The sequence below is a fragment of the Cydia strobilella genome, chromosome 17, assembly GCF_947568885.1.
Source record: "Cydia strobilella chromosome 17, ilCydStro3.1, whole genome shotgun sequence".
Lineage (NCBI taxonomy): Eukaryota > Metazoa > Arthropoda > Insecta > Lepidoptera > Tortricidae > Cydia > Cydia strobilella.
This window is the reverse complement of record NC_086057.1, coordinates 12,716,283-12,731,216: the sequence shown is the minus strand read 5'-3', so window position 1 is coordinate 12,731,216 and position 14,934 is coordinate 12,716,283. Positions and strand designations below refer to the sequence as shown.

General features: G+C 40.5%; 1 protein-coding gene across 1 annotated transcript in view; it reads right to left on the bottom strand.

The window, feature by feature from the left end:
• LOC134749100 (ral GTPase-activating protein subunit beta) overlaps positions 1–14,489 on the bottom strand; it is a 52,124-nt gene extending 37,635 nt beyond the window's left edge. Inside the window, exons 1-6 of the mRNA XM_063684004.1 lie at positions 14,199–14,489; positions 12,175–12,348; positions 10,020–10,257; positions 9,274–9,303; positions 8,313–8,407; positions 6,518–8,054 (exon numbers count right to left, since the gene is read on the bottom strand). Of these exons, the coding sequence (XP_063540074.1) occupies positions 6,518–8,054; positions 8,313–8,407; positions 9,274–9,303; positions 10,020–10,257; positions 12,175–12,348; positions 14,199–14,234 (2,110 nt within the window). The 5' untranslated portion in view covers positions 14,235–14,489. The remainder of the gene's footprint in view (positions 1–6,517; positions 8,055–8,312; positions 8,408–9,273; positions 9,304–10,019; positions 10,258–12,174; positions 12,349–14,198) is intronic.
• Between the last annotated feature and the right edge of the window lie 445 nt (positions 14,490–14,934).

The following is a 14,934-nucleotide window of genomic DNA, read 5'->3' as shown; positions in this document are numbered from 1 at the left end:
TGTTCCGGCGAGGAACAGATTAGTAATAATTAATTTCTATGCATATTTAAATAGGTATTTTTTCTTACATACAAAGCAACACAAGTAGGAAAGAATATATTTTTCATGTATGTTAGCAAGATATTTTTGTGTTGGCAACTGCATTTGTCCCAAAGCCCTGCTTTCCGGCGCTGTATCGACATACGCGCCACCTTGTGAAGAAAAAAAAACTTCTCCTGCCGTTGAAAGCGAACGCACGCACCGCGCCGCGCTCCGGTTAAACTAATTCATATTTCGAGTTCTGTCGCTGCAATTTAAGTGAAAATCAACCAAAGACTCCTTCGTAACCCAGTGCCTATCTGATATATGCCAGCTGTCGAAAAGGCCGAGGATCTTCACACATCAGCCCAGCACGCGGTCTGCCAGGCGCTACTGGATGTAATGTAAGTTTGCCCTCCGAATTATCTCAGCTACATAGTTTTTTGATCCGTTCGAGCCGGATATTTCTTTCTCTGTTTGTGTTGCTCTTGTATTTTGCGGTATTACGTACCCAGTTTTTCGTTAAGACACGTTTGTAGTTCAATTTAGTATTGTCATTTCCGCCATCTTTGCTTCGCAAAATGGTTCCTAACCCTACAGAAGGCCTTACTGAAGCCGACACATCGTGTATTACACAAGACATATTCGAACGAGATTTAATTCTCGACGAATTAAAGAGAACATTACAATTCGCAGCGACAAATACAGATCAATTTCGTTCTAGAACCACAGATTTAACTGTGCATCAGCGAAAATTTACTAAGATTCAAACTAAAATCGAAAAAGCGTTAATTAAATTGCAAAGTTTCAACAAAGAAGCTAATATTAAGATTCGTAACGATTTTAATGACTTGTATTACGCGATAGTTATCCATTTAAATAACCTAAAGGAGGTAGACGTGGAAAGGCGTCGCGCTAGTCGGGCGCTGACCCCCAACGAAACGCTTAGAAACGATTATCGAAATTTACCTAAACTATCGCTTCCCGAATATCACGGCGAACCGACTGGTTGGCCTGCCTTTTTCGATTTATTTCAATCGCTGGTACACAATAACAATGCCTACACGGATGCGGAGAAGTTTAGGTATTTGTTACTTTCAGTCAAAAACGAGCCACATAACCTGATTAAATCAATTCCCATAACGGAAAGTAATTATTCAATTGCGCTCGATATTCTAAAATCCCGTTATGACAATAAACGCATTATTGCATCACAACATCTGGATAAGTTGCTCGATATAGATATTTGTTCCGCGCGGTCAGCTGTTGCTATCCGCAATTTACTAAATGTTTATCAGGAAAACATAAAGGCGTTGGAAGTAATGGACTTTCCGGTTAAAGAATGGGACTTCGTTCTGTTAAATTTATTATTACGTAAGATTCCCGTCAATACGCGAAAAGAATATGAACGTTCTTTAACCAACCCGAGTGAAATACCTAAAGTTCAAAGCCTAATTACTTTCCTCGAACGCGAACTTTCGGCGGAACAGATGATTTCAGTTTCTAATACACAGTCCACTCGAAACAATTCCTTAAGTGGTAAAAATAACACAAATTTAAATTCAAGTCAATCAAGCCATAATAAACATGTGTTTGCTACTAGTACGGCGTCAGCCCAAAGTCGACCTTACGACGATACAAATAAGGTTCGATCTTGCTTGAAGTGTAAAGGAATGCACACTCTTAGTAAATGTTTGCAGTTTTTGGATTTATCAGTCAAAGATAGATTTGCATTTGTTCAAACAAATAATGTATGTTACAATTGTTTATGCCCCGGGCACGACTTAAGGAATTGTAGATCAAGTTTTAAGTGTCGTAAGTGTAATAAACGACACCATACGTTGATTCATTTAGAATCAAACATTCCGCGATCGCCTATCAACGAAGCTGCGGATTTCGTTGCTGTTTCGCTCGCTCTTACGGAGCAGCCTGGCACGAGCAGCCCGTCCGCAGTCCACGGCGTAAACGCACCTCAGAGTTTAGGCATTTTAGGTAAGCTGCCTAGCACGGTTCTATTGTCAACAGCATTGGTTGACCTTTATTACGAAGGCAATAAAATTGCTACTATTCGCTGTATGATAGATGGGGGTTCACAAGCAGCTCTGATTACAGAATCGTGTATGCAACGCCTTAATTTGCCGCGGCAACATGTTAGCGAGCCGCTGCTCGGTATCAACGACTTGCCGCTGAAACCTAGGGGTACCTTTGTGTGCTCAATTTCGCCTAAGGGCAAACAAAATCCTATTATTCCATTAGAGGCGTCTATTCTGGCGAAGTTAACCCGCCAAATGCCTAGTGTACCACTAGCACCTCTCGCTGATTGGCCTCATTTGCAGGGACTCGATTTAGCCGACCCTGAATTTCATAAACCTCAGCCGGTTGATATGATACTCGGCGAGGACATTTTCATGGATATTGTTCGCGATGGCATTGTCAGGGGTCAACCTGGAACGCCCACCGCAATAAATAGTGTGTTTGGTTATTTGCTAGGAGGTAAAGTGAACTTTACTTCCAATGTTTCGACTCCACGCCATACTTGTTTTACGTCGTTCGACAACGACAACCTTCAGAAGTTTTGGGAGCTGGAGTCAGTACCAGAGATGCGGAGTTACACTCCCGAAGAAAAGCTATGCGAATCCTTTTTTCAAAAGACGCATACGCGCGATGAAACAGGGCGATACGTTGTCGCTCTGCCATTCAAGCCCGATGCACCGCCGCTCGGTGAGTCTCGGCAAATTGCTTTAGCACGATTCCATAAATTGGAATACCGTCTAGAACGTAACCCCCAGTTGAAGGCGGATTATCACGCTTGCCTCCAAGAGTACGTGGATCTTAACCACATGGAGCTCGCGGACGATAACCCCCCCGCTGGCGCGAGTTACTACATACCCCACCATTCTGTGTCAAAAATTTCCGAAACTACCCGCACGCGCGTAGTTTACGACGCGGGGTGTCGCACGACAAGTGGACACTCCTTGAACGACACTTTGTTAACGGGTCCTAAGTTACACTTAGACATCGTTGACGTTCTTCTAAAATTTCGAGTGCATAACATTGCATTTTGTTCCGACATCAAACAGATGTATCGTAATATTCTTGTGCGTGAAAGTGATAGGGACTTTCAGCGCATCCTTTGGCGCCAATCGCCCGAGGAACCTCTGCGCGATTATAGGCTTCGTACCGTTACATTCGGTGTAAGTAGTTCCCCTTATCTCGCATTACGCACAATAAAACAGCTGGCTGACGACGAAGCTGAGCGTTTCCCGCACGCCTCACCAGTCTTACTAAATGACGTCTTTGTCGACGATGTGGTAACCGGTGCAGATACCACAGCCGAGGCCCTCGCTCTGCAGCAGGAGCTGATAGGTATTTGTGCCACGGCCGGGTTCGAATTACGTAAATGGCAAAGTAACTCGCCCGCTATTCTCGCTGCTACGCGATCCCCAGATTCTCATGGTGAGCGGCGCGAAAATGTTCATTTTGCCGAAATGGAAAATGATAAAGGGGTCAAAGTCCTTGGACTTCAATGGAATCCGGGATCAGACTCATTTAGTTTCAAAGTACAGAGTACTTCTCAGGCCAGTACGAAGCGGGCAATCCTATCTGAAATTGCAAAAATTTACGACCCCCTCGGGTTATTATCTCCGGTAACATTGTTTGCCAAACATTTAATTCAATTGCTATGGTTAGCAAAGGTTCCGTGGGACTCAGAAATCCCTATCGATATAGTTAACTCATGGACGAGTTTTGTTCGCGAGCTCCCGCTCTTATCTCAAATTTCATTTCCGCGTCATATTTTTAATACTGACGACTGCGATTCAATCGAAATTCACGGATTTGCAGATGCAAGTCAAATTGCGTATGCCGCATGTGTTTATATACGTCTTACGGACAATACCGGCAAGGTTCAAACTTATTTAGTTATAGCTCGGACCCGCGTAGCTCCACTTCGGCTTTGCCTTACTATCCCGAAAATGGAATTAATGGGATGCGTGATCCTGTCAAAATTGATAGAACGAGTAATACGTATTTACGGTGATCGCATTCGCCCCGACCAAGTTTACGCGTGGTCAGATAGTTCCGTCGCGCTCGCGTGGCTTAAGTCACCCCCGCACGAATGGAAAACGTTTGTCTCTAACCGCACCAGTGAGATTTTGTCCCGTGTCCCGGCGAGCTGCTGGCGTCACGTCCCGTCACCTGACAACAGCGCTGACCCGGCGTCGCGCGGTCTGCTGCCCGCCGCACTCGTACAAAATGACTTGTGGTTCCATGGTCCTACATGGCTCCAACTAAGTCATGACTCCTGGCCTATACAAAAACCGGTAATAAACACAACGGAGGAAAAACGTAATAAAATTGAATCAACAAATGTTCATTGCGCATGTGTGTCCACACTGCCTACTTCCCCGGACGATGATACCCTTATCACGCGATTTTCGTCGCTAGGTAAATTAGTTCGCGTCACGGCATTAATATTTCGTTTCTATAAAAAATGTAGAAAACATATACAAACGTTCCCTGAGTACGTCACCGTACCAGAGTACCACTTTGCATTAAAACGACTTATATTCATTACGCAACAACAAATGTTCGATGACGACATTAAAAATATTTCGTCAAATAAATCCCCTTCTTTACGTTTGCGGCGTCTCGCACCTATTCTAGATAGTGATGGATTATTACGCGTCGGCGGACGTATTCATAAATCGTTTTTACCTTATGAGTCAAAACATCAATTGATTTTACCTAAACGACATCATCTTACAAATCTTATTATTGACGATGCTCATATAAACGAATTGCACGCCGGTCCGCAGTGCGTGCAAAACTCGCTTTTACAGCGATATTGGATTATTTCGGGTCGCGATATTGTGCGTCTGCGCGTGCATCGTTGTATACCATGTTTCCGCGCACGGCCCACTCGCATCCAGCCTCGTATGGGCATGCTACCTTCGGTTCGCTTGCGCTCCGCGCGCGTATTTAGTAAAACTTCGTGCGATTTTTGCGGGCCATTCTACGTTCGCGCTAATAAAGTTCGTAATGCAAAAATAATAAAATGTTATGTTGCGGTTTTCGTATGTATGAGTGTTAAGGCTGTACATCTCGAGGTAGTTTCTGAACTTTCTACTGAAGGTTTTTTAGCCGCGTTGCGACGTTTCACGTCCCGTCGAGGATATTGTACAGATATATATACCGATTGCGGACGTAACTTTGTTGGTTGTAATAATTACCTTAAAGAATTATACGCATTCTTACGTAACGATTCGGTCATGAGCGTTCTCAACCAACAAACCTTAAAACAAGGGTTAACTTGGCATTTTCAGCCACCGTATGCTAGCCATTTCGGTGGACTATTCGAAGCGGCTGTTAAGAGTTTCAAAACCCATTTACATCGCGTAATAGGTACACAAGCGCAAACGTATGACTCTTTTCAGACTATGACCTGTCAAATTGAAGCGGTACTTAACAGTCGTCCGCTCTGCGTGTTAAGTTCGGACTCTTCTGATCCGTTGCCCCTTACGCCGGCCCATTTCTTAATCGGAGAGCCCTTAACGGCCCTACCGGACGTTTCTTTGATCGACGACAACCCTAATCGTCTTACGCGTTGGCGCTGGGTACAACAAGCTGTCCAGCATTTCTGGCGTAGATGGAGCCGTGAATATCTCCATCAACTGCAACAGAGTACAAAGTGGCTTCAAGATCGCGGTCCCGCCATCCGTGAAGGCACTGTTGTTGTGGTATGCGATGACCACTTGCCGCCGTTACAGTGGAAACTCGCGCGCGTTCATGCTGTCCATCCGGGCACTGATCAAGTTATTCGCGTCGTAACTTTAAAAAGTGGGAACACATTGTTCAAACGATCCGTAGTTAAGGTCTGTCCCTTGCCCTTAGAATAATTCGTACATTCGTTACGACTCTTAATGTTAGCATTTAAGTTAGGTATAAATTTGTTATCTTGCTAAACTTTCGCATGTTCTTTTAAAAGTCACTACGTGCTTTTAAGGTGAGCGGCATGTTCCGGCGAGGAACAGATTAGTAATAATTAATTTCTATGCATATTTAAATAGGTATTTTTTCTTACATACAAAGCAACACAAGTAGGAAAGAATATATTTTTCATGTATGTTAGCAAGATATTTTTGTGTTGGCAACTGCATTTGTCCCAAAGCCCTGCTTTCCGGCGCTGTATCGACATACGCGCCACCTTGTGAAGAAAAAAAAACTTCTCCTGCCGTTGAAAGCGAACGCACGCACCGCGCCGCGCTCCGGTTAAACTAATTCATATTTCGAGTTCTGTCGCTGCAATTTAAGTGAAAATCAACCAAAGACTCCTTCGTAACCCAGTGCCTATCTGATATATGCCAGCTGTCGAAAAGGCCGAGGATCTTCACACATCAGCCCAGCACGCGGTCTGCCAGGCGCTACTGGATGTAATGTAAGTTTGCCCTCCGAATTATCTCAGCTACAGCGACTCTATCGCCCACAGTGTATAGTGTACTCGGCTTCCTTCGCTTATTGTAGGTCCTCTTATTCTCGTCTTGTATCTGTAAAATTTGCTCCTTAGCCTTCTTTCTATTTTCTTCTCTAATAGCCATAGAACTATCTCTGTTCTCTTGCTCTATCAGTTCGTAGATATCGTAGTCTTCCTTTATTTTCATTTTCGTACCAATTAGCAACTCAAATGGCGTAGTATTAATGCTGCGCTGATGGGTGCTGTTGATGGCTCGCTGAACTCTACTCACATGGCGGTACCAGTGTGTCGGTTCTTCAATACATAGCTTGGTCAGAACGCTGGTCATCACTTTATGAATCCGTTCGACCTGGCCATTGCTCCGAGGTACCCCAGTAGTAATCTTAACATGGTCAATACCTTCGTCTTTGCAGAAGTCCTCGAACTGAGAGCCAGTAAACGCGGTGGCTCTATCAGTAATGATTCTAGTCGGGTTTCCGAAACATTGCTGAAATATCATCATCTTATCTACTGTTTCCTTGGCAGTAGTACTCTTAACTGGGAATAGCCACACAAACTTGGTAAATGCATCCACGATTGTCAAAATGTGGTTATACAGCTTCTTGGTTTCTGTCATCGGACCAATATGGTCTATGTGGAGAGTATCTAGCGGCAGCTCCTGTTTATCAATTGGATACAAGAATCCTTCTAGCTTTCCACTCTTCTTTTCCGCCAACAGACATGGTATGCATGTGACTATAAACTCTTCTATTTTTCTTTCTAAATTCTTGATGTAATAATCCTTACTGATAAGCTCAATCATTTTCTTTTTTGAAAAATGGCCATTCTCATGTGCTCTCTTTATAATCTCGGTTTCCATAGTCTTTGGTACCACGAGATGCTTCTGTATGCCTTTGTAGAGCAAACCATTTTCCAAGTAGTAGTCCTGATACTGTGTGTTCTTCTTGAGCACCTCTATGATCGCGTTTAGCCCATCATCGTTTCCTTGTGACGTCTTTAGCCGTTGATGAATCGGCCCGTTACATACTGCCACATATGGGTTTCGGCTGAGTGCATCCACATGCTGCATTTTACTTCCGGCTCTGTGCTCAATCTCAAAGTCATATTCTTGCAGCAGTAGTATCCACCTTGCCACTCTTGTTGACATTACTAAATCTTTCTTATTTAATGTCATTTGAAATGCTTTGCAGTCTGTGACAATCTTAAAGTGTTTTCCATATAGGTAACAGCGAAATTTCCTTACTCCTTCTATTATTGCCAAGCCTTCAAGTTCATAGCTCGTATACTTGCTCTCTGCTGGTGTCGTCTTTCTGCTCATGTAATACACAGGATGCAGCTCTGCATCTTCTCCTTTTTGTAAAAGTATTGCAGAGATCGCTGCCATCGAGGCGTCTGTATGCATCTCAGTCTGCAGTCTGGGGTTAAATATGCGAAGCACTGGTTGACTCGCCAGTCTCCTCTTCAGTTTTTCAAAAGCAGCTCGGCATTCATCATTAAACTCATAACTGTTGTCTCGTCGTAACAGGTCCGTCAGTGGTTTTGCAACATCCCACTTCTGACACCACTGTAGGAAGTGGATTTTGAAAGAAACTCACTTTAAGAAATTTACTGGATATATTTACTATTAAAATAAATTGGCAAATGAAACAATTAACACAACGGCACGTCTTTTCTTAGCGCTCCGAACAAGAAGTCCTCTAATCTCGTTACGTTTTTTAAATCTGCCGATGGCGTTTTGCCATCTCTTTCGCACGCACTAACACTCAGCATCACACTCTCTCATTTACACATCGTTAATTCTGCAGTTCGTTCTCTCACTCACTCTTTCGGTCCTTACATTCCGATCCACGCATCCTACATACATGCAATGCACTTCTAACTTAGTTTGTAAGTTGGTAACTACATAATTGGCGGCTACTAGAACAAAAGCAGATAATAGTATTGTAACAATACAATGCCATTGTTAGTACAGGTAAGTGCATTAGCTCAGTTGATATGATTCCATCTATACATACAAATATTGATTGAATCGGGGGCCTGATTTGGTCAACACGAATTTTTTTTTATTTAATTGGCTTTTATTCAACAGTTATTCAACATGGAAAGGATACAGACAAAATGGTTAATTTTATATTTGTAATATTATTATTAGATAGCGTGCACAAGGAGGCCCGACCCCAGATGAACTGGGACAGAGGCAGGAAGAAGAAGAAGATTATTAGATAGCGTGAGGACTGTAGCATAAGCCCTCTCGCTCATGAGAGTAGGCCTGGGGGCCGATATTTGAATTTCGAGCGCTCGATTTCGTATGGCGTATGTGAGAATGGCACATATCTCCACTACTAGGCATTTAAATGCTACTAATACGAGTAGAATAGAAAACGAGTGGTCAATACCACTTGATTCCCAATTTCTTTTAATCGTATTTCAAAAATATCAATTCGCTGTTTTCCACAGATTTTCCAGTAACAAAATCGAGCGCTCGAAATTCAAATATCGGCCCTCTGTGCCCAGCAGTGGGTCGTATATAGGCTGAATTATTTTTTATAGTTTGTCAAGGGACTGTCTCATTTCAAACATAGACAGAGAGAATCATACTATCTTTGTCTTACACTAGTACTAGCACCCAAGACAAGGATGAGTATAGTTTTTTTTGTCCCTATATTTACTGACAAGATTTGCTTGACCAGCTATATTTAATATTAGCAAGTAAAGATTAGTAACCGTGCTACGAATAAGTAAGGAAAGCGTGCGAAAATCAAGCGTTAGGTACCATTACTCACTTAGTTCCGTCTGATATATGAATGCGAGTGCTTGAAAGAAAGAGCAATGGGTGCGTTATAAAACCAATATACAAATAAAACATTGACCAGATACGCCAATTACGCCACTCTCAAAAACATATTACCGAACTAGTGTTACCGGGCCGTCGCGTCGTTCTCGATCTAAGACTTGTTTTGAAACTCGCTGTATTTATATAAGTTGTACTGTGATGAGAGTGGCATATCTGCGTCGGTGTTAAGTAATCTGTGCTCAAGTACAGACAACGAAAGTTGATTTTGACAATAGTTATAAGTAATTTTTATACAAATTATACATATAGGTATTTAGTGGCAAGTGATATATATTTGAAGAAGAACCTGTGTTGATTGTTTTGAAATTAAGAATATGTAGTTTCGATACATCGAGGGACGTTAATATGCTATTTACAAGTTAAGTCACAGCCTTCATAAACTTAATGTCAAGAAATATATACATGGTGTTTAAACTAATTAAAATGATATTGTGAAACTTTAAGAAATACTATTATTTATTAGGTAATTTAAAGACCACCTGCAAGTGGAAAATATTCAACTCAATGCTCATAACACGCAAATATTCATCCCAACATTATGATTAATACTATTTAATATTAAGCGTTAGTAAAACTCGCAACTACATGCAAGTAGATCCAATAATTTTAAAGTTTATCACATAGCGATAAACAGCCAGTATCGTTACTAATAAATAAAATAAAAAAACAACTCACTTTCATTAGGCCTCGGCACGAACAGATTATGCAAGTGCCTTAGTATCTTCCTCGCGTATCGTTTCGGTGCGGCGGCGACCGGCGGCGGCACCGCGGGCGGCGGGGGCTGCGCCGGCGGCGCGGGCGGCAGCAGCGGCGACAGCCACGAGCAGCACACGCGCACGCAGTCGCGCAGCGCCTCGTGCTCGTGAAGCGGGAGCGATAGCCCGAAGCGGATCACTTCCAGGACCCATTCCACCTGAGGATATGTAAACGGTTCCTAACTATCCTGCCGTGGTGTTCGCACGCGGTGTGTGTACTTGGGCTACCTGCGCGAGTTAGATGCAAATTTTTATTAAACTTGTAATGTTTGTATGTATGTACCTATATATTCGGGTCAAATCTTGCAAGCTAAATAGACTCACTTCCCATTATTCGATTTAGCTGCAACATATGTAAGTTGGGTGAGAAACTGACAATGCAATATCTCATCAAGCTGATCTGATGATAGACACAGGAGGTGGTCATAGAAAGTATGTGATAAAACCACGCAACCTAATTGTGTTTGGGTTTCATAGAATTGTCTTGATGATATTAGTGTCTGTTGAAAGAGAAGTACAGTCAGCGATATAAGCTTATTTATTTAGTATAAGCCTGCGCCTTTACAATTGCTTCAGTTTCGCAGATCGTTACCGATCGTATACCATTGCTTGCACAATGTATATTTACACCAATTATACGTTTGGTGGTAAAAGATGACATGGTTTAAAATTAGGGATGTACCGACTAGTCGCCGACTAGTCGGGAAAGCCGACTATTCGGCCACATTTGTAGTCGGCGATTAGTCGGCGACTAGTCGGCAAAAATGGCCGATTAGTCGGCCACTAAATTATGTACAGCAAAATAGCACATAAACGAAATAAACAGCAAATATTGATACCCAGTTTACTCAAATTAATAAAATTATACTTTATTGAGGGTGCATACGAATATTTTTGTTTATATTGTTATATTATTAAATTTGTCTGTAGAAAGTTGATAGATAGATTCATTTGTTTCAAAGAAAAAAATATAGTACTTTACACAAAAGGATAAAACAAAATGCTTTCGTAAAAAGATTGTTAACTTAAAATTAAAACAGCAATTTATGAAGCAAAATTTTAAAAGAAAAATATTAATAAATAAATTAACAATGTCGAACTAAAAAACAATGTTTACGTATACATAACTAGGGCAAACCTAGGTATTGTCGAAGTAATGTATGTCGTCGCAGTCCGTACAATATTATATAGTTGGTTACAATTGCAAACGTTGATTATGTACAACAGCACCTTGTTTTTTTTTAATTTCAATTTTTTTCAAACATCTGTAATTAAATTACTACAAGATGATTAACCTCACAAAATGCGGGACACTTAAGGAAAGTCTACTTTGCTCAAAATGCTCAAAAAGGCTTCATGCATGAAGTCTGTATTTGAACAAAATATTTTTTATTTGGATATTTGTTGCCGTATTATCATGTTACATATATTGTGCATTTCATTTATTAAATCAAATGTACAAAAATTGCGCGCGAAAAGCTAAAGTGCGTCACTTTGTTTTTCAAACAAATGTTTCTCAAAGCATCCGAACTTAGACAAAGCTGCTGCAGTGACTATCCGAATGCAAACTTTGAAGAGAGAAAATGATTTATGAATTTGGCCGACTAGCCGACTAGTCGGCCGACTAATCGGCCATCCGAGCGCCGATTAGTCGGCTAGTCGGCCAAATCAATAGTCGGTACATCACTATTTAAAATAGGTCGTAGTATAAGGCGATCATGACTTGCACTATGTTTAGCATATGCATTGTCGTTTTGTATTTGTGTAACAATGTATAAATACAAATGTAATGTAAGATCTCCGGGTATATAAACAAAACTTTGAGCTTGCAGTAGTATATGATTCTCACAAATCTTTTGCTGCAATGAGACAACTGCAGACTAAAGGCTGTATGTGCCTTGCTTATCTTTCGGAGATTCTGTGTGAGGCAAAAGAATATCTCAGGATCAGGTTGTGAGCAGCTTTCTGGATCCATCCTCAAAAATTTGTCAGAAAGTTCAAATTTTATTGACAGATATTTGAAATCTATCCCTTAATGACGTCCAGTTGTAAGCAGCCTTGTGGATCCTCGTTACCTCGGCGTCGGTGGTGAGCGGGCTGGGCTCGTGCGAGGTGAGCTGCCGCACCACCGCCAGCACCACGTCGCGGCCCGCGCCGGCTGCGCCGCCGACTGCGCCGAGCACGCCGTGCCCGCCGCCCTCGAGCGGCAGCGAGCTCCACTCGGCGTACATACCGCCTGAATCTTTGTTCTGCGGACCATATAAAATACATATTGGGTTTCACAACAGTTAGTAATGGCATGTTGCACCAACTATACTTGTCTTGTCAGACTGATCAATGGCAATCAGCGGTGAACTATGACCAGTGATCGGAATAGGCAGAGTATAAATACCTAAACTTGGTAGAACAAAGTCATAAAGTGGAGACTGCCTTGCGATAACATTTTTTTCCGGAACTAACAGTGTACAATAGTGATATAATCAAGCTTTTCAATCTCGTACCTTAACTTAAGCAACTCAGCAAGCTTCGTTGCTTAAACACGGTACTCGACTGAAAAGCTCTCTATTATATCACGATTGTATAAAATACTATTGTTCTCTGTAATATGTCTCGCGACGTACAATGATTGTTTTATACAATTAATGTAAATTTTATTTATCATCTTTTCAATAAAGCTTATAACATTAAAAAATAATAATAATGATTATGTATATTTCTTAAATCTAAGTATATGTCGTCACAATCAGGATCATATTCGCAACTAATATTTAATTGACAATATGTGTGTATTTAGATTTAAGAAATATATATGGAAAGTTGCAGAAACAAATTGGTTATTTTATTTTACGCCTATTGCTTGTATTGAACAAAAACGAGGAATGCATTGTTTTTTACCGTATTTATAACAATATTATTTACTTCGTACGTTTCCGGGACTTTAGTTCCGGAAAAAAATGTTATCGCAAGGCAGTCTCCACTTTATGACTTTGTTCTACCAAGTTTAGGTATTTATACTCTGCCTATTCCGATCACTGACTATGACCATTCCCATACAATAAAATTTTGTATTTGTTTTATCAGTGATAGACGTGTGCAACTGGCTCTGAATAAAAGGAAAAATAACATAGCAGAAAGCTAATACTAAATGGTGTCACTCTTAAAATTTGCATATCTATTACTTACTCATACTCAATAAATAATTTTAATATATTTCTTAAAGCATTAAATTTTATTTAACCATTTAATGGTCAAGATTTAAGATTGCCCCTTACCATTTCTGTTGTAATATGTACATAAAACATGTGGCACTATCACATTTATTGTTAAAGTAATAGGTTTAAAAATGAGGCACCCCGCTTTGACACTCAGTGTGCTGATAAAATGTAGTGAGATAAAAGGCACCTTTAGTAGCACTAACCAGCATTTATACACAATTTAATTTAATTTACTAAATTAAACAACACATCTCTTTGCTTTAATTAAAGGTTATAAGTTTTGCAATTTTTTGAATGTTTATTACATCCAAACTCTGTCATTCATTTAGTACCTAGCTAGCCATCTGGCAAACAAATTTAATTTCATGTTGATAGTATCTATGTATGAGTCAGTTGCAAAATATATTAGGATTAATTGATATCAGCATTATTAGCACTCTATTTGTGATGTGATGTGTGTTCATGAGTGTTAATAAAAATTGGAACACTAGTTAATTAAGTAAAAATATGTTGCAGATGTTTTTTTTTTTATACCATGTCAGTGGCAATCAAGCATGTTATGATAACATGCAGGACTTATAAAGTAAGTTTATAATGCTTGTAGAAAATATTGGTTTAAAAGATTTCTGGATGATTTTGTCATTGGTTTGTCTTTCTACCAATTCCAACTTCCAATGTTTGGAATGGCTATATTTTAGAAGGCAACATAGTCAAAGAATATAAGTTCACTTGAGGTAAAGGGTATAATACAATACAAGACTGTTTCAGGGTGTTTAGTAACTAATCAATCAAAACTCCAAAGGTGTATTTCATACCTTAATCCAAGTTTGAAGACATAGTATGCAGATTAAAACTTCGATTACGAACGTACGACGTTTACTCACCTTATGGTTGACTCTATTAAAGATTCCCACATTCATAAATAAGGTATAACGGTGCCGTCCGCTGTCCCGTTCGTCTGCAAGTCAACGCGCAGCGAGCTGCTTAAGTAAACAATAACAAAACACAATTCAAACTGTATTGTGAACTGATACACTCAGACAACGCTTTAAAATAGTATTAGTTTAAAAACTGCCGTATTCTACACAAGCAGGAAGTCTGTATCCCCAGTTATTTTCTAGAGATTTTCCCAAGTTTTCACTCTTTTCTGCTACAGTATATGTCATGTCAACACGTCAATGTCAGGCGTTTTGACAGTGGGTTGATATACCACAGATAAGATAGGAAATTTTAAGAGGTTTCACACCTTTCTATTCAATCGTCTTAAAACTTACTACTCACTGACTAAATCAAGGCTAAATGCTTTATTCTATTAGAATGAGAAAGTAATATAAGTAGATATTGCCATCTCACTGGGTTTCTACTTTAACCCTTTTTTTAAATTAGCTAGCCGAGGGCCTACCGCGAACCACGTTCGACGTGTTGCCTCCGTCACACTTACGTGCGAATTTACAAGTGCGACAGAGAGGCAAAGCGTCGAACGTAGTTCGCGGTAATCCCAGTAATCCGGCAGTTAGCGTCTTAAGCGTTTTTGTGCTTTTACTTTCATTTTCCATACAAATCCACTAATCCAGCAGTTCCAACCATAGATTAGTATATGTTATTACTGTAATCCAATAA